The sequence below is a fragment of the Salvelinus alpinus genome, chromosome 18 (genome assembly GCF_045679555.1).
Source record: "Salvelinus alpinus chromosome 18, SLU_Salpinus.1, whole genome shotgun sequence".
NCBI lineage: Eukaryota > Metazoa > Chordata > Actinopteri > Salmoniformes > Salmonidae > Salvelinus > Salvelinus alpinus.
The window spans coordinates 5,730,188-5,749,301 of record NC_092103.1 but is presented as its reverse complement, the minus strand read 5'-3'; the positions used below and the strand labels follow the sequence as shown (position 1 = coordinate 5,749,301).

At 42.9% G+C, this 19,114-nt stretch overlaps 1 protein-coding gene across 20 annotated transcripts in view; it reads right to left on the bottom strand.

Moving 5' to 3' along the window:
- The window catches only part of LOC139543585 (alpha-adducin-like), a 53,021-nt gene that overhangs the window by 5,757 nt on the left and 28,150 nt on the right, over positions 1-19,114 (bottom strand). For 10 of the 20 annotated variants that reach the window (XM_071349815.1, XM_071349818.1, XM_071349817.1 and 7 more), the window contains exons 7-16: positions 18,764-18,907; positions 12,063-12,161; positions 11,653-11,820; positions 11,026-11,373; positions 8,346-8,441; positions 7,972-8,064; positions 6,884-6,967; positions 2,028-2,184; positions 1,331-1,711; positions 350-433 (exon numbers count right to left, since the gene is read on the bottom strand). In XM_071349815.1, the coding sequence (XP_071205916.1) occupies positions 350-433; positions 1,331-1,711; positions 2,028-2,184; positions 6,884-6,967; positions 7,972-8,064; positions 8,346-8,441; positions 11,026-11,373; positions 11,653-11,820; positions 12,063-12,161; positions 18,764-18,907 (1,654 nt within the window). The remainder of the gene's footprint in view (positions 1-349; positions 434-1,330; positions 1,712-2,027; positions 2,185-6,883; positions 6,968-7,971; positions 8,065-8,345; positions 8,442-11,025; positions 11,374-11,652; positions 11,821-12,062; positions 12,162-18,763; positions 18,908-19,114) is intronic. The other 10 variants (XM_071349809.1, XM_071349826.1, XM_071349808.1 and 7 more) reach the window with 6 other exon arrangements.

The following is a 19,114-nucleotide window of genomic DNA, read 5'->3' as shown; positions in this document are numbered from 1 at the left end:
CCATGTTCATTTCAAGTGCATCTTTCTAAAAAAAAAAGAAAATGTTATTTCAGAACATTTGGCCAAGATAGCTGGCTTACTCATTGATCCTACTTTGTAGTATACCCCTATGATCTTACGGTTTGTTTGTGTCCCATATAACCCAATTAACCCCAATTGACCTCAATTAGTCTCAAACCTCTTGGCCTGTTATTACACATTAAACATCACATTCAAAAGCAACTACAGTTATGTTAAAGACCACATCAAAGAAAAACAGACAGGAACCCTTGAATCCCTTGTTTTTGACCCTTAACCATGGTGCCTCACACCCAGTAGTAGCCCAGGAGAAGCCCCTAGGCCTACTAACCTTCCTCTGCTCTGACAGGGGTGCTGGGGGGCGTGCAGGTCTGACTCTGACCCTTCACCTCTTCCTCAGGCTCCGGTAACGCATCTAGGGAGGAAATCGAATCAAACTTCATTTAAAAGTCCATTTCACAAACGAAAAGACAAAAGGTTGTCAACTGGTCAGATTAGAGCAATGCATCCCTTGATTTTGATTGAGGATTGTCAGTTACAGTGTTCATTCAAAACACACATAATCAACCCAGAGAAATTAGTGTAATACATTACTACCCTTACACCATCACATACAGTATATAAAAACAGCACACAGAACATAGGTGAAAAGAACACAGGCATTATGATTATTATTATAGGATATTGCACACGACACTGCAGAAGTAAGAAAGCCCAACAATGGCAACAAGACCCATGTTAGTCCACCTTCCCCCCAGATAAGGAACCTCTTCCATTGGAGACGCTAATCAGATGATTAGTAGGAAACCTTCACAAACCCCAAAAGGAAAACAGGTCCATATTAGGAGGAGGAGCAGGAGGACGAGGAAGAGTGTCTTGCCCAGGACTGATGAAAGGGATCATTCATGTTCATTTGGGGGAAGGCTTCCTCGGGACAGCAACGATCAGCAATTGGATTCCATTGGTTAAACAGAGTTGAGTCAGATCAGATGGTAGGGGGTGAGAGGGTTGCAAAATTCTGGAAACTTTACCCAAATTACAAGGTTCTCCAGAAATCCTGGTGGGATGTTTCCCAGTTCAAGGATTTCCTCCCTGCTGATTCCTGGAATCCTGGGATTTATGGAAAACCTGTACATTTTGCAACCTTAAATCATGAGGAAGTGGGCAGAGGACAGACGAGGTTTGAGGACTGGAGGGGGTAAGTAGTGGGTAGGACGGGAACAGGATCAACCCCGGAGAGACAGAAAAGGGACTCCAGTGTCAGAATGCAGAACGGAGAGCAGGCCAGAATCACCCCGCAGTCAGTCAGTACCTGGAGCCTCAAGGAGGGTGAGGGCAGCCAGTTCTGTGTTGGCGGTCCTGAGGGCCTTCAGCACGGCACAGTGAAAATCCTTGTGAGGAGACTCTGGGCGGGAATCTCCCCCGTAGCCCTTGGGCCCCGACCCTGTGGATGTCCCAGGGCTCTCCTGACCATCCCCCGACTGTGTCAGGGTGTCTCGACTGGGGAAAGAGGTGGTGGTGGTAGGGGTGGCCGTGGAGGGGGTCTCTGAGACCTCCAGTCCCTTCTCTGGGACACAGAGGGGCTTTGGCTTCAGTGCAGGCTTCTGTGGGGAGGTAGAGGGGGACAGGCCTCCCTCCCCATGCCCAGGTGAATGGAGCTGTGTGCTGGCTGTGGAGGACCCTTCACCCTGTACTGGATGAATGATGCAAAACAACAATTTGGATCTCTGTGATGGGTCGTGGGCTCCAGGAGCTTTGAAGAACTACCTCATACCCCACATATATTGTGATTCTGTATCTTTCTGCAGTTGTCATTACTTTCTTAAAACTGTATACTGCAAACCAATTTCCCATCTGGAACTGCTGCTACTCCTACTACTGCTGCTACTACTACTACTACTAGAAGTTAATGGAGAAAAGAGGGTTTAATGGTGAATAAACAGTGCAGTTTCTTCTTCTCTGAGTTGGTCAACCGTGACCCAAGAGGTGATCTAGGAGACAGGTCTTACCATCGGGTCCTTTCTGTTTGAGTTCCACCTCCTTGCGATATTCCTCCAGCTCCTGGTCGAACTGCTTGTTGAAGGGGTTGGGGCCTTTCTGGTTGATGATGACTCTGGGCTGGTACTCCTTCTCTATGATGGCCTTAGACGCGGTCACCAGCTCTCCCTAGTGGTTCAGACAGGAAGGAACACATTGTTGCTGAAAACAGGGCTGTTGTGCGTCACAAAATTAATATTGTCAGATAATTTTTTAAATCAATGCCAACACTGAGAATTTATGAAAGTATGTTAATACTAGTATTTGGCAGGTCAAACCTGTTTAGGTGATTTCTGGTATATCCTCAAAATAAATCAATTGCACCACGTTTTTGGACTTTTTTACCTGGTTAAGTACAATACCATTGGAAATTAATGTTGAAAGTTCAAATTTATATTCCTAAAACTTAAGTTGAAAATGATGCGGTCGCTGCTTCCCCCTTTTTTTGTGGCCCCTATCTTGACAGCGGACAGAAACATATACGTTTTAAAGTACATTTTCTGCAGTTCTATGCATTCGGCCATGGGGAAGAGACCCTTTTAAAAAATTTTTATAACAAATGTCATTCAATTCTACTTATTTTGCCATGGGGCAGAGATACATTTTTGCAGTTTTAAAGCTAATTTCCTGCAATTCTACACATTTTGCCATGACTTATGCCATGTTAATGATCTGAGTGAGAGTGAGTAACAAAATCAATGGGGGAACCCTGGATGTCAGGGCCCCTGGGCACGTGCCCAACAAGTTTAGGTAACTGGCGAGACAAATTCACCAAATCAAAAAATTGTTAGCTGACACTGCTAACTGAGTGACTGTCAATGACTGACAAAACAAGAGAAAAACTACCGATGCACAACCAAATCTCGAACTTGCACCTTGTGTATTCTACTTTTTTAAACGTTTTAAAATTGATTTCACCTTAATTTAACCAGGTAGGCTAGTTGAGGACAAGTTCTCATTTACAACTGCGACTGCAACCTGGCCAGTCTAGCCAGACACGTAGGTATTTGTAGTTGTCCACATATTCTAAGTCAGAACCGTCCAGAGTAGTGATGCTGGTCGGGCTGGCGGGCGCGGGCAGCGAACGGTTGAAAAGCATGCATTTGGTTTTACTAGCGTGTAAGAGCAGTTGGAGGCCATGGAAGGAGTGTTGTATGGCATTGACGCTCTTTTGGAGATTAGTTAACACAGTGTCTAAAGAAGCGCCAGATGTATACAGAATGGTGTCGTCTGCGTAGAGGTGGATCAGGGAATTACCCGCAGCAAGAGCGACATCATTGATATATACAGAGAAAAGAGTCGGCCCAAGAATTGAACCCTGTGGTACCCCAATAGACTGCCAGAGGTCCGGACAATAGGCCCTCCGATTTGACACACTGAACTCTATCTGAGAAGTAGTTTGTGAACCAGGCAAACCAAATGGTCAGTGATCTGTTTATTAACTTGGCTTTCGAAGACTTTAGAAAGGCAGGGCAGGATGGATATAGGTCTATAACAGTTTGGGTCTAGAGTGTCCCCCCCTTTGAAGAGGGGGATGACCGCAGCAGCTTTCCAATCTTTAGGGATCTCGGACGATACGAAAGAGAGGTTGAACCGACTGGTAATAGGGGTTGCAACAATGGCAGCGGATCATTTTTGAAAGAATAGTAATCATATACGAGCACCATATAAACTGCACACACACCAAAACCCCTGTTTTGACAAGTGCCAATAAAATCACTAATATCAATTAGGGGGGAATATCTGGTTGTATGTGCTGTTGAAACTAACGACAAAAAAACGCATGGAAACTGGGGATATTTTTTTACATCACTGATTAGAGAACAACCTGCAGTAGACAGTATGCTACATTTCGGAGTGATGCATTTTTATTTGGGAGTCGCCAAAACGGAAAGAGTAACGCAACACTTATTTGTCAATCTCTCATATCGATATCACGTTTAAATCAATTGCGCGAGAGGGGGGGATTGCACGTCCTGTTCAAACTAACAGCTCAAAAATCACACGGAATCTGGGAATAATGTATACATCACTGGTTAGAGGACAATTTGTATTTTTAAGTGTTGCATTTTGATTTTGGAATTTCGGTTGTTGATTTCGGGAGGCTGCCATCACGGAAAAGGGAACAGACCACTTTTTCTGTTAGTTAACGTAAATTAATCACGACGCGGCATAGGATATCAACAATGACAATGGTTAGCTGCTATTTAAGTGATAGTTTGACTGTCAAATCCATGTATTGGTGTGTGGCCAGCGACTTTTATTATACACCTCAACTCTGCGTTGCAAGTCCTGCTCAACCCAGCCCATGACAAAATCAACAGTACAAAACCAATGATATTGATCTGTTTTAAGCAATACATTTCGTCATTGTGATGACTATAAACTTTTATATAAACATCACCAATCTGAGGTAAAAAGGATGTGTAATTCCACTACATTTTATGGGGTAAAAATGCAAGCTTGTGTAAGGTAGTAACAAACTGTCCACATTAGGAAAATTAGCGCAATATACAATCATTTAAAAAAGGTGTAATATGCAGAAATTGGGCCGCCATTTCCTGGTTTCTGAAATCTTAATAGTTAGCCTAATTTCAGTTTGTGACAAAACAAGCAAGTTTTACCATCTAAACTGCTGTGAAATATATTTTCCATAACCCAAAATGTTTTATTTTCAGCTGGTGTACAAGACCGAAAGTAAGATGCAAAAACGAAACTTAACGGGATGCATAGAAATAACGCACATAGAACAAATACTGCTTTTTAAGCTTGCTTTCAATAAGAATGACAGATCTTTAACTCTCATTTCTATGTGAATTTGATTAGATCGCCCAAAAAGTTCCATATTGGCGCTTTAATATGGCAAAATAATTCAACATGTAAATTTAAGAGGATATACAGTTGAAGTCTGAAGTTTACGTACACTTAGGTTGGAGTCATTAAAACTAGTTTTTCAACCACTCCACAAATTTCTTGTTAACAAACTATAGTTTTGGCAAGTCGGTAAGGACATCTACTTTGTGCATGACACAAGTCATTTTTCCAACAGATTATTTCACTGTATCACAATTCCAGTGGGTCAGAAGTTTACATACACTAAGTTGACGGTGCCTTTAAACAGCTTGGAAAATTCCAGAAAATGATGTCATGGCTTTAGAAGCTTCTGATTGACTCAAATGATGTCAATTAGCCTATTGGAGGTGTACCTGTGGATGTACTTCAAGGCATACCTTCAAACGCAGTGCCTCTTTGCTTAACATCATGGGAAAATCAAAAGAAAACTGCCAAGACCTCATAAAAAAATTGTAGACCTCCACAAGTCTGGTTCATCCTTGGGAGCAATTTCCAAATGCCTGAAGGTACCATATTCATCTGTACAAACAATAGTATGCAAGTATAAACACCATGGGACCACGCAGCCGTCATACCGCTCAGGAAGGAGACGCACTCTGTCTCCTAGAGATGAACGTACTTTGTTGTGAAAAGTGCAAATCAATCCCAGAACAACAGCAAAGGACCTTGTGAAGATGCTGGAGGAAACAGGTACAAAAGTATTTATATCCACAGTAAAACGAGTCCTATATCAACATAACCTGAAAGGCCGCTCAGCAAGGAAGAAGCCACTGCTCCAAAACCGCCATAAAAAAGCCAGACTACAGTTTGCAACTACACATGGGGACAAAGATCATACTTTTTGGAGAAATGTAATCTGGTCTGATGAAACAAAAATAGATCTGTTTGGCCATAATGACCATTGTTATGTTTGGAGCAAAAAGGGGGATGCTTGCAAGCTGAAGAACACCATCCCAACTGTGAAGCACATGGGTGGCAGCATCATGTTGTGGGGGTGCTTTGCTGCAGGAGGGACTGGTGCACTTCACAAAATAGATGGCATCATGAGGGAGGAAAATGATGTGGATATATTGAAGCAACATCTCAAGGCATCAGTCAGGAAGTTAAAGCTTGGTCGCAAATGGGTCTTCCAAATGGACAATGACCCCAAGCGTACTTCCAAAATGGCTTAAGGACAACATAGTCAAGGTATTGGAGTGGCCATCACAAAGCCCTGACCTCAATCCTTTAGAAAATTTGTGGGTAGAACTGAAAAAGCGTAACCCAAGTTTAAATTGTTTAAGGCAATGCTACCAAATACTAATTGAGTGTATGTAAACTTCTGACCCACTGGGAATGTGATGAAAGAAATACAAGCTGAAGTAAATCATTCTCTCTACTATTATTTTGACATTTCACATTCTTAAAATAAAGTGGTGATCCGAACTGACCTAAAACAGGGCATTTTTACTAGGATTAAATGTGAGGAATTGTGAAAAACTGAGTTTAAATGTATTTGGCTAAGGTGCATGTAAACCTCTGTCTTCAACTGTACATACATTGCCCACTCACAAACTATTGCAACCATGACATTCTCTCACTGATTTAACCAGAGAGTTAAAAAAATGCTCTAAAACACAATTTAACGGGGCGCCTGAACGCTTGACGTTACTACTAGTATGGAGCATTTCAAAGCAGTCTGGACAATAGGGCCTATTCAAGTTGTCTTAAATGTTTGTACCTCACCTTGGAGTCCTATGTATGGGGCGATGAAGAACAGGGCTGCATTCATCAGGGCACAACATTGTGGAACATTGAGATAAAAATATATAACATGTTGAATAAATTGGCCTTTTCTGACATGTGACTTGAAGGAATCACATCAACTCTATTTCTAGCTGCAATGTTCCACAACGGATGCCTACTGAACATGCCCCAGATATCACACAGAAGAACAGAAGAGAGGTGAGAGGTAATGTGAGAGGTCAGGAAGTACCTTTCTAAAAGACTTAGCAGGACTATTGGCCTCTGACAGATCGAGGCTGGCAATAGTGTCCGTACAGTCAGACAGAGGGGCGTCCTGCAATAGTAAACTGAGTGAGGGGGGGGGGGCAGAACCCAGTCCGAGAACACACACATTTGTTACAGTACGCATAGTCACACACACGCAGCGTTTGTTTCAGGGAGGCGAATTGGGCAGTCTCAAGCGTGATCATGATTAAAACAAATGGCTCTGGATCATGCATTGTAACACACCACAGGAGTGTGTGCAAGTCAAACCACGGAGACACAAACCCAATGCACAAGGCGTTTACCTCTAGATTTAACGCTATCAAATCACGCACAACCAAAACGTTACAACTAACAGTGAAGAAAAGGTTCAGAGAAAACCAACAGCTCTTTCTCAATTCAGTCCTTTTAAAGACCTTCAATAGTCAAAGCTGATCACATAATGCACATGATATTGGTCAGCAGACAGACACTTCCAACAATGGCCTCAGCAGTCCTCCCAAAAATCATTCAAATGAAACTAGCAAAACCTCAATGACAAAATTATGAATGGGATCCGCCAGAGGAAGGCAAACCATCAACATGCAAACTCAACTCTGAAGTCATATGAAAGCAATCCGACAGACCTGAAGGCCACCAGTGGTGAAGGCCACCAGTGCTGAAGGCTAACAGCATGTTGGGGTTAGTCATCAAAAGGAGGAAAATCTAAAATCAACCAAAGGAGATGGACACAACCCGGCCTGTGACGCAGCATGAGGTTTACTGAACGTCTGTGGTCAAAGAATAACAAAGTTAACTTAAATGTCAGCGGGGAGGTGATCAAGTCAGACCTGGGTTCAAATCCTGGAAATTGGAAATCATTCAAATACTTTTTAGCCTTTGCTTTGAGCGCAGGGTTTGTAGTTCTGCAACTATTCTATTTGTTCCATTGCCCCAGGCAAGCTCAATCAAACCAAGCTGAAGAATTTGAAATGTGGTCTGACTCAGGGGTAAGCGTTTAGGGCAGCACAAACATTGCTATTTTTGCAGGGTTTATCTGGCTGTGAGGTGGGGCAGGGCACAGGAGGGACTCACCTGGACAAAGGAGCGGTCCACCATGCTTCCAGCACACAGCACCTGGGACTCAGGCCCTGCCGTCTTGATGTCCTTAAGGTTCTGCTCTCGGATCTAGAGGGTGGTAGCAGACAGAAAGAGAGGGGTTGGATACGGAGCCACAGACATGCATTGAATAACACAAAGACAGAAATCCCGATGAATCCATGAATGGTAGAGAAATCTTTTATTTTTATTTTTTTAATCGCTCCAGCCAACACTTACACAAACCTAATGCTTTAAATCCATGATGAACAGTGTATAAGTGCACACTACAGTATTAGGGTAGATAGTTGGGACCCAAATCAACCCATGTTGAAATAATCGACAGAGTCCATGTTAAATTGATATCCTACCTTGTTCCTCATCTCCAGCACCTCCTTGGGGTTCGTGTTGAGCGGGACAAACTGATTGGCCACTGCAGCCTGTCGCATCCCTTCCTCATTCGTCCACTGTAATCACCATAGCAACAATTCATATAAACTGCCTAAAATGATGCTGCCAAAATAACATGAAAAAACGGTTGCAAAAATATTTAAATATACAGACTACCCAGGCTTTTTCAGGACAATAATAATAGGTCATGCTTTTCAAACTGGGAAAAAAATTGAGAAGGTATGACTAACGGAATTATAAAAAAATAACAAATACACCTGGAAGCAGTAAACCAATGATGATACATCTTTTGGCAGGATGGCTCTGTATTTCATAGTTCTAGAAAGTACACACTGAACAGTCCTTTTCAGTATTAAGTTACTGGTATTTTTATGTAATTATCTAACCCCCTAAAAGGCATCTGTTATTGAATGTTTCCTCAAAAGATGCACGATCATCATCATTGATACTCTGGCTGTTACTCGTAGATTTCAAAAACTAAAAAACACAAAAAAAGAGCAACTGAAGACATCACAAGAAGATGAGACCGTGGAAGGGGAGGGGGTGAGGACGTGGAAAAGGTGAGGCGATGATGGAGCTGGCTTACAGTACAGTAGAAGCTGTGTACTGTATGTCGACCAGCGAGCTAGCAGCAATGGGTTGAGGCGTGAGAGAGTGGGCATCACCAAGTCATTTCCCAGGCTAACATACAGCACAGTAACAGAACAACATGGATAAAGAGAAAAACACACCGACAGACGAGACACTCGTCCACCGAGTCACTGACTGACAGAATAACTAATTGGAAAAAACGCCAACTTAGTGTTACCCCCAATAATTGAATTTTATACAAGTTAAATGGTCCTTAGTTTACATTTAGTTAAAAGGGGCTGCCATTTTGATCTACTACTGAACAACTTTCTTATACGACAGCTGTAGAAAAAAAACCTCTGGAGCTGCCATGAAGGTAATGAACTGGACTGTTCTGGGAGTTCTTGACAGAGGTGTTTAAACAGAAACGATGGGAAAGCTCAGGCCAGGATGGAAAGAAAAAGATTGAGCTGTTTAATTTATTTTTTATAGATGCGATTAAAAACGAGCAGCCGCTGAAGCTACAGTACTTTTAGCCTTCATGCAAATGTTTATATTTTCCCACCTTTTTTTGATGCACTTACTGGAAAGCATGTTACTATGTATTTTGCCTTGGAGTAGCATAAGCTATGGGTTCTTTTCTGTTTAAGAGATGTTTCAGCTGGGCTGTTAAAGCTGTTCGGTGACAAACCAAAAACTAGATGAGGAAGAGGCAAAGGGCTTCTGGGATGTAGTTAGGAAACATGGGATGGACATGTAAACATGATATACTCACTGATTATGTACCGAGTCTCACAACACAACACTTTCTCCTACTTCCCAGAGGAGGTAATCGTTTCAAAAGTCAAAACGGGTTAAATGTCTTGTTTAAAAATAAAAATGTGACTAAACATATTCGCTCATGCAGGGGAACACAAATTAAATGTCATATTATCAGCCCTGGAGATTTGGGAGGTGGTTCGGGATTCAAGAATAGAGGGGGCCGAGTCACAAAAAGGCAGGCTACGACTCATGAGATTCTGATTCCAATTCGATACCAAAAGCAGGGCGGCCTTGCGCCTTATTCACTCTGTCTGTGGCTTTAACTGTGATGTAATTGGCTGTCTGGCTGAAGGACCAGCTACAAGAGATAGAGGTTAACTTCCTCAGTTTCAAAGGTCAAACAATGCTCAAAATAAAAAAGGAATGCTAGCTTTGAAGTGCGTCTACAAAAGGGGGACACTGTCTATCTCTAATTTAGTGTATGGTTCTATTAGATTAGCTAGTAATTAGTAATACATTGTCATACTCTCATATCAACTGTGGTACAAAAAACGTGTGCACTCCAATTTGTAAGTCGCTCTGGATAAGAGCGTCTGCTAAATGACTTAAATGTAAATGTATGAGGTTTGCTTTAGTAAAATGCATCCTAGAGGTTTTGCTTGAGTTTAATACGGCACTAACTTCCCTGTGCGTACAGTTATAAAAGCTACCGATCAGACACACAACACCAGACAGAAAGGAACGAGAACACATCTGTAAAGCAACAGTAGTGGTTGGTGAGCAACATCATCGAGCCACGCCCACTCTGGGCTCATGCGACGCCCCTGTCGCTCCTCCTCCCGGAGAGCGCCTACAATGCATCTGACTACTCATGCAACACCGCATGCGCTGGGCTGCTGGGGTGGCACCCTAAAGCCTGAGGGAACAAAGGAAGGAAAGGGGAGGAGTGGGACTAAGATGAGGAATAGAGGGAGGGACCAACTGCTTAACAGAGTGGTTCGTAGGGATTTAGGAACAAAGAAGTGCATTTAAGGGAATGAAAAGGGGGTACCAGGATATATAAAATATCTTAAGCAGTTATTAAAGTCTGGTCTTTGGACTGGCCAGAGAGAGGAAAACAGAGCAAAACTACCACAATGGGAATTAGTTAAATACTGGTCAGAGAGGGTGGTTAGATACATCCAAACACTGGAGCTGTCTGGAGAAGTAGATCACAGGATCCATTTCACCCCAACCTTAGAGTGCCAACCAGCTGCCCTGTCATCAACTAGCTGAACTGTAACTATGAACAATAAGGTAGGCACAGACCAAGCAGTTGGTAATACAGCTTGGCACGCAGACACCGGACGAGAGAGACCGCAGCAAGGGTTTGACGTGATCGTGTGTAATGTTCGTCCACACCTTAGTCTTCGACTTGGGGCTGCCACCGTCGGGCCCTTCCTCGTAGGCCTCTTCCGGCCGGCCCGAGTTGAGCCAGCGGGTCTTGTCACGCTGCTGCCTCTGAACGCTGTGCTTGAGAGGGGAGCGAGCGCCCGAGTCACTGTCCTCGGCATAGGAAGAGCCCGTGGCTGAGGGAGCGATCTCTACGCCGCTGCCGAACTTTTTAGCTTTGTCTCGCAGGGCAGGGCACCTGTAAGGGTAGCCTGTCCTGTAACCCTAGAGAAAGAGAGAGACATAGTCAGTTAGAGTTTTTTTTATGTTGTTATATTGTTGATAGTAATCTACAGTATTAATAATTATATTTCACATGAAAACCTGTCAACTGTAAGAAAATGTTACCCTGGTAGTCTCATATCTGTTTGTACTGTCTTACCAACTCCTACGGTCAATCAACATTTGGCAATGACCATAGGAGTTGGCAAGACAACAAACCGATCTCGGACCAGTCTAGGGAAAAGGTATCATTACTCTCAAGACTAATAGATGAATTCCTACCAGGTTATCCAGCATCCTCATGTAAGCCTCAAACTCCTGCTCCCCGACCAGCCACTTTGGGTGTGTGGAGCCCTCGACATGCTCAGAGCACCGTGGCCGGGATTTGTACTTAGCAGGGTCCAGCATCACCAGGTTACCAGGTCCTCCAGCACTGGCTAGGGTGCGCACCTGGACACACACAAAGTAATTCAGTCACATGCAGAAGGAAGTATTGTGTTGGGTATATGTTGTGCTTTGATTTCAAATGCTCAGAGAGTTGGCATGTTGCCTGAGAGTAACAGTATAACCTCCTCTTAATAATAATACAATATGATGTATCATTGATCAAGACCAGCCGCAGAGACAAGGCCCTGGAGCAGATTCTCACAGAAATCGAGTTCGGTCGGGAAACTGTCAGGAAAGTGTCCTACCTGGATCTCACATGCAGTGACCAGGTTGTGGATATAGTAGAAGGCTTCCTCCACAGTCTCCCCAACAGACACCAGACCATGGTTTCTCAGGATCAGAACCTAGAGGACAAATAACATCCAAACAACTCAGTGTACCCACACACTCTGTCCACTCTCTGACACAGACACGCCGAGCCAGTTTCCCGCAGACAGATTAAGCCATGTTGTGACTGCCCTGAATCGTCCCAGTGCTTCTCCTGCCGATGGGGTTGCTTCCGCTTTAATTCCCTATTAAATAGCCAGCATCAGCTGTGCAAAAGTGGGTTGTGATATTGGGCGAGAGAGGAAGTGTTCAACACTCAGCTTGGAAACTCGTTCACACCCAGTTTGTTTTGTTGTATTTAAAAGTTTGTACTGTAGCCGTATCGCAAGATCAACCAGTATCGGATCGACTTATGTCCATTGTTGGACTACCGATCTACGTTGGTCTCAGCTGTTCTCCTTGGCCTTTGTGACGGATTAATCAGAATTAGTTGGGTAACAGATAAATAAGATGTTTTATTTATATGAGATACTTGTCATTAGAATGTATCCTTTTGGACTATAGTGTTGGCAGTTCCACTTTTTTCTAAGCTGGGGCTCAGTCATTTGGGGCCCAGAGAGGGGAGAGGTCAGGCTTGTCTTTTACGTGTCTCTGGTGCTATGCAGAATATCAGAAAGGGAAGAGGACAGGATGGAACATTGTCTTCATATGTGAATGTATCTGTTAAACCATGTGAAGGGATGGCGTGATTAAGGGGGAACCAATTACTTGGCTCCACAATGTCTGTGCGCAAGCCACTCCCCTCAGTGAGCTTGTCCAGGAGTGAAGTCAAGAGGGGGTTTACTTGAGATGGGAGTATATAGAGTTGACAATTGAGTTATGCCTTGGATGAGGTAATGTTTTTGTACTATGAAGTACCAGGAACGAGATTAGAACCTCGTCTTTGGTCTCTAACTGAACAATAATTTATAGCGAATGCTATCTGGCTATGGGATACTCCTCTCTCAAGTAAAAGTCTTTCTTTGTGAACTGTTCCTAAGATCTGTGGTTCGTCATGTAAGTTGAGAGGGGTGTATCTTGGCTATAAAAGACCTTGGTATTCTTCTGTATGCACTCTCAGAATTCATTATAGACACTGAATTGATCTGAGAGTCAAAGGGCTATTGTAAAGCTCATATTATTAAAGATAAATTAAGTATAACTGACTGGTGTGTGGTTTGTAACTCTCCTCATTTGGATAATACAGGAAATTGCCGACACCTTTCTCCGCTGGAGATCTGTTGGCGGATTGGATTGTCTGACTGACCACCACTTTTTTGGATTTGTTTTTGGGTGATTTATACCGTGTTGGTTTATGTATTCAGTTGAAGACTACTGAGATTTGATACTCTTTGTTATGTGTGAAACCGGAGTTTATTGCTATCTGATCGTATGAAAGAGATGGGTTTTATGCATTATTTTATGGAAGGACAATTGCGTGACTGAGGTCACTTGGGTTCACTGCACTCCTTTACCCAGGCTGGACTTTTGTTTTTATGCCCGAGGTACGGGACATTTACCAGTGAACCAATGTTATTGTTTTGTGACTTATATTGACTGTGATCATATATTTTGGTAATACAACCAACGCAAAAGGAACACAGTTGTTTTGAAGTTATTTCCAACGTCTAAGGGTTTATGAAAAGTATATTTCCATACTGACTTTTAAATGAGTCCTTTGTATTGGTGTAGACTTGACGGACCGGACGGGACTTATTCCCTCACAAACAAAACGGAGAAATCTATATTTTCTCTGGTAGGCACAACCTACCTGGCATCCCTAACAAACAACCTCAAGTCAAAACCGTTACATTAAAAAAAATGGCACCTCTAAACATTGAGAAATAACCAAAGCAAATATTGTGTGGATTGTTAAGGAATTAAAACAATGGATTCAACCCAATAAAATGTGCTCAGTCATATCATACCTGTCAATGGGAATTACACAGGGTCATTCTGACAATGGAGCTGACAATGCAAATAATAATGTGAATACTGATGATGTGAATGGAGTTGATTTGGGTCAGAGCCCTCGGAATCTGCATGCTCGGTCTTGACCACAGGCGGTCTAACCAGTTATTCTCTTATTGAGAGAGTACACCCGACCTTCCTCCATCATCTGGTTTATCTCCAGAGGTTGTAGTCTTACAACTTCAAGGTGACATCCTTGATTTTCGTCAGACTCAAGCTCTCCAAACTCTAATCCCCCATAAATACAAATGTCTGAGTGAAGAGCAACAACAGAGCGCAATGAAATATATTTTCCGGGTGATTTAAATATTGACTAGCTATCATCAAGCTGCCCACTGAAGAAAAAAAAACTGTCAGTCAACCTACCAGGTTGCATAGGACTTAAATCATCAACATGAATTGATCACATCTTTACTAACGCTGCAGAAATTTGCTTTAAAGCCGTATCCAAATCCATAGGATGTAGTGATCACAATATAATAGCCATATCTAGGAAAACCAAAGTTCCAAAGGCTGGGCCTAATATAGTATATAAGAGGTCATACAATAAGTTGTGTAGTGATTCATATGTTGATGATGATGTAAAGAATATTTGCTGGTCTGTGGTGTGTAATGAGGAGCAACCAGATGCTGCACTTGACACATTTCTGAAATTGCTTATTCCAGTTACTAATAAGCTCATGCCCATTAAGAAAATGACTGTAAAAACTGTTAAATCCCCTTGGATTGATGAGGAATTGAAAAATTGTATGGTTGAGAGGGATGAGGCAAAAGGTATGGTAAATAAATCTGGCAGCCCAACTGATTGGCAAATGAAATCATGTGAGTAAACTAAAGAAAAATAAACCATACTATGAAACAAAAAAATTATATAAAGAATGATAGTAAAAAGCTTTGGGGCACCTTAAATTACATTTTGGGGAAAAAAGCCAACTCGGCTCCTTGATTCATTGAATCAGATGGCTCATTCATCAAAGCCCACTGATATTGCCAACTACTTAATGACTTGTTCCATTGGCAAGATAAGCAAACTTAGGGATGACATGCCAGCAACAAAACGCTGACAATACACATCCAAGTATATCGGACCAAATTATGAGAGACAAGAATTGTACTTTTGAAGTCCGTAAAGTCAGTGTGGAAGAGGTGAAAAAAGGATTGTTGTCTATCAACAATGACAAGCTACCGGGGTCTGACAATCTGGATGGAAAAATACTGTTTTTCCACATCTTCAATTTAAGCCAACCTGAAAGTGTGTGCCCTCAGGCCTGGAGGAAAGCTAGTCATTCCCCTACCTAAGAATTGTAGTCCCCTTTACTGGCTCAAATAGCCGACAAATCAGCCTCTTACCAACCCTTAGTAAACTTCTGGAAAAAATTGTGTTTGACCAGATTCAATGCTATTTCACAGTAAACAAATTGACAACAGAATTTCAGCATGCTTATAGGGAAGGGCACTCAACAAGCACAGCACTTACACAAATGACTGATGATTGGCTGAGAGAAATTGATGATAAAATGATTGTGGGGGCTGTCTTGTTAGACTTCAGTGCAGCTTTTGACAATATCGATCATAGTCTGCTGCTGGAAAAACTTGCGTTACGGCTTTACACCCCCTGCTTTAATGTGGATAAAGAGTTACTTGTCTAACAGAACACAGAGGGTGTTCTTTAATGGAAGCCTCTCAAATGTAATCCAGGTAGAAGCAGGAATTCCCCAGGGTAGCTGTTTATTTTTACTAACGACATGCCACTGACTTTGAATAAAACCAGAGTGTATGCGGATGACTCAACACGTCAGCTACTGCAGCAACTGAAATGACTGCAACACTTAAAGAGCTGCAGTTAGTTTCAGAGTGGGTGGCAAGGAATAAGTTAGCCCTAAATATTTCTAAAACTAAAAGCATTGTATTTGGGAAAAATCATTCACTAAACCCTAAACCTCAACTAAATCTTGTAATAAATAATGTGGAAATTGAGCAAGTTGAGATGACTTAACTGCTTGGAGTAACCCTAGATTGGAAACGGTCAAGGTCAGAACATATTGATGCAGTAGTAGCTAAGATGGGGAGAAGTCTGTCTATAATAAAGCTATGCTTCTTAACACTATCAACAAGGCAGGTCCTACAGACCCTAGTTTTGTCGCACCTTGACTACTCAGTCGTGTGATCAGGTGCCACAAAAAAGGACTTAGGAAAATTGCAATTGGCTCAGAACAGGGCAGCACTGTTGGCCCTTGGATGTACACAGAGAGCTAATATTAATAATATGCATGTCAATCTCTCCTGGCTGAAAGTGGAGGAGAGATTGACTTCATCACTACTTTTATTTATGAGAGGTATTGACATGTTGAATGCACCGAGCTGTCTGTCTAAACTACTGGCACACAGCTCGGACACCCATACATACCCCACAAGACATGCCACAAGAGGTCTCTTCACAGTCCCCAAGTCCAGAACAGACTATGGGAGGCACACAGTACTACATAGAGCCATGACTACATGGAACTCTATTCCCACATCAAGTAACTGACACAAGCAGTAAAATTAGATATAAAAAAAAAAACAGATAAAAAAAATACCTTATGGAACAGCGGGGACTGAGAAGCAACACAAACATTGGCTCACACACACGATAACATACGCACTATACATACACACACATGGATTTAGTACTGTAGATATGTGGTAATGGTGGAGTGGGGGCCTGAGGGCACACAGTGTGTTGTGAAATCTGTGAATGTATTTTAATGTTTTAAATTTTTTATAAACTGCCTTAATTTGGCTGGACCCCAGGAAGAGTAGCTGCTGCTATGCCATAATAAATACAAATACGTGTTGTGTTTCTACAACGTAGAAAATAGTATACAAAGAAACCCCCTTGAGTGAGTAGGTGTGTCCAAACTTTTGACTGGTACTGTATGTAAATAAGGTATTTCAATTTTACATTTGCAAAAAAATCAAAAAAAAATTTTTTTTTGCCTAGTCATTATGGGGTATTGTGTGTAGATTGATAAGGACATTTTTTGTTATTTAATCAATTTTAGAATAATGATGTAACGTAACAAAATGTGGAAAAGTCAAGGCATCTGAATACTTTCCGAATGCACTAAGGATCGACGCTGGAAACGAGAAGCAGGTACAGGAAGTGAACTTTTAATAACCGCGGACAGAAACAGAATAAGGACAGCGTCTGGCCAGGGGAAACGGAAATGACAAAAATGCTGACACGGGGATGACAGACAGATATAGGGAAGGCAATCAAAAATGTGAAGAAGTCCAGGTGAGTCCAATGAGCGCTGATGCGTGTAATGATGGTGACAGGTGTGCGTAATGAGGCAGCCTGGGAGAGCGGGAGCAGGCGTGACAGTACCCCCCGTCTAGGGGCGCCACTCGACGTCCCACCTGGGCGAGCTTGATGGGCCGGCCGAGGCATGTGCGCTGGACAATCTGGCAGGGGCATAGAAGCCCAACGAGCTGGCAGAGGCATGGGAGCCTGACGAGCCGGCTGAGGCGTGACGTGGGATGGGAGCCAGCCAACCCAACCAGGGCAAGGAAATTTCGAGCCAGCTGAGGCACCCCCGGTTCCATAGGCGGCAGCACCCGGACCCGACATTACCAACAAAACAAAAAACCTCCCTGATGCTTCATATAGCGGTGTCAGCATTCTGTAAGGATCGATGCTGGAGACGAGAAGCAGGAACGGAGTGAACATTTAATAACAACGGACAGGAACAGAATATGGACAGCGTCTGGGCAGGGGAAACGGAAACTACAATAATGCTGACACGGGGATGAAACAGAGGAAACAGACAGATATAGGGAAGGCAATAAAAAACGTGAAGGAGTCCAGGTAAGTCCAATAAGCGCTGATGCGCGTAATGATCGTGACAGGTCTGCGTAACAAAAGGCAGCCTGGTGCCCTCGAACGCCAAAGAGAGAGAGCGGGAGCAGGAGTGACATGCACTGTATGTCAATTGTTGGACTACCAATCTATGTTGGTCTCTGTATTCCTTGGCCTTTCTCGCTGGAGATCTGTTGGCGGATTGGATAGTCTGACTGACTACCACTTTTTTGCATACGGTAATTCATTTGTTTTGGGGTGATTTATACCGTGTTGGTTTATGTGTTCAGTTTCTGATACTCTTTATTGTGTGTGGAACGGGAGTTTATTGCAATCTGATTGTATGAATGAGATTGGTTTTACGCACAACTTAATGAAAGGACAATTGCGTGACTGATGTCACTTGGGTCCACTGCACTCCTTTACCAGGCTGGACTTTTTTTCATGCCCGAGGTACGGGACATTTACCAGTGAACCAAGGTTGTTATTATTGGTGACTTATTCTGATTGGGTGATTTGTGATAATACAACAAATGCAAATTTCCAATGTGTGACGGATTTATGAAAAGTGAATTTCCATACTGACTTTTACATGAGTCCTTTGTATTGGTGTAGACTTGACGGACCGGACGGGACTTATTCCCTCACAAACAAAACGGAGAAATCAATATTTTCTCTGGTAGGCACAACCTACCTGGCACCCCTAACAAACAATAACCTGAAGTCAAAACCGTTACAATGTGCGCACGCACACTTGCCGCCAATCCCAATTTATTCCCTAACCCCCCCTAGCCTGGCCCCCATCCTTTTGAACCCTTCTTCTGGTACCTTGCTGGTTGGCCCCAGGTTCTTCTGTATGAGGACGTTCTCCTCTTTGTCTATGAGGATGCCGTGGTAGTCATGGTAGGCCACCTCCCCCAGGTTCAGGGCCTCTGGAGAGATGGGTAACAGGCCACACTTCATGGCCGACACCTGAAATACAACACACAGAACACAAGTTATTTACCAATAGGGACAGGGCCTCTGGAGAGATGGGCATTAGACCTCATTTCATGGCCGACACCTGAAACACAACACACAGACAGACTGTAATTATCTACCACTACAGATATGGGGTGCTGTAAAACTACACCACAACAGCTGACTTGGTAGCAGCAGTATTTCACGATTTTTCTAATT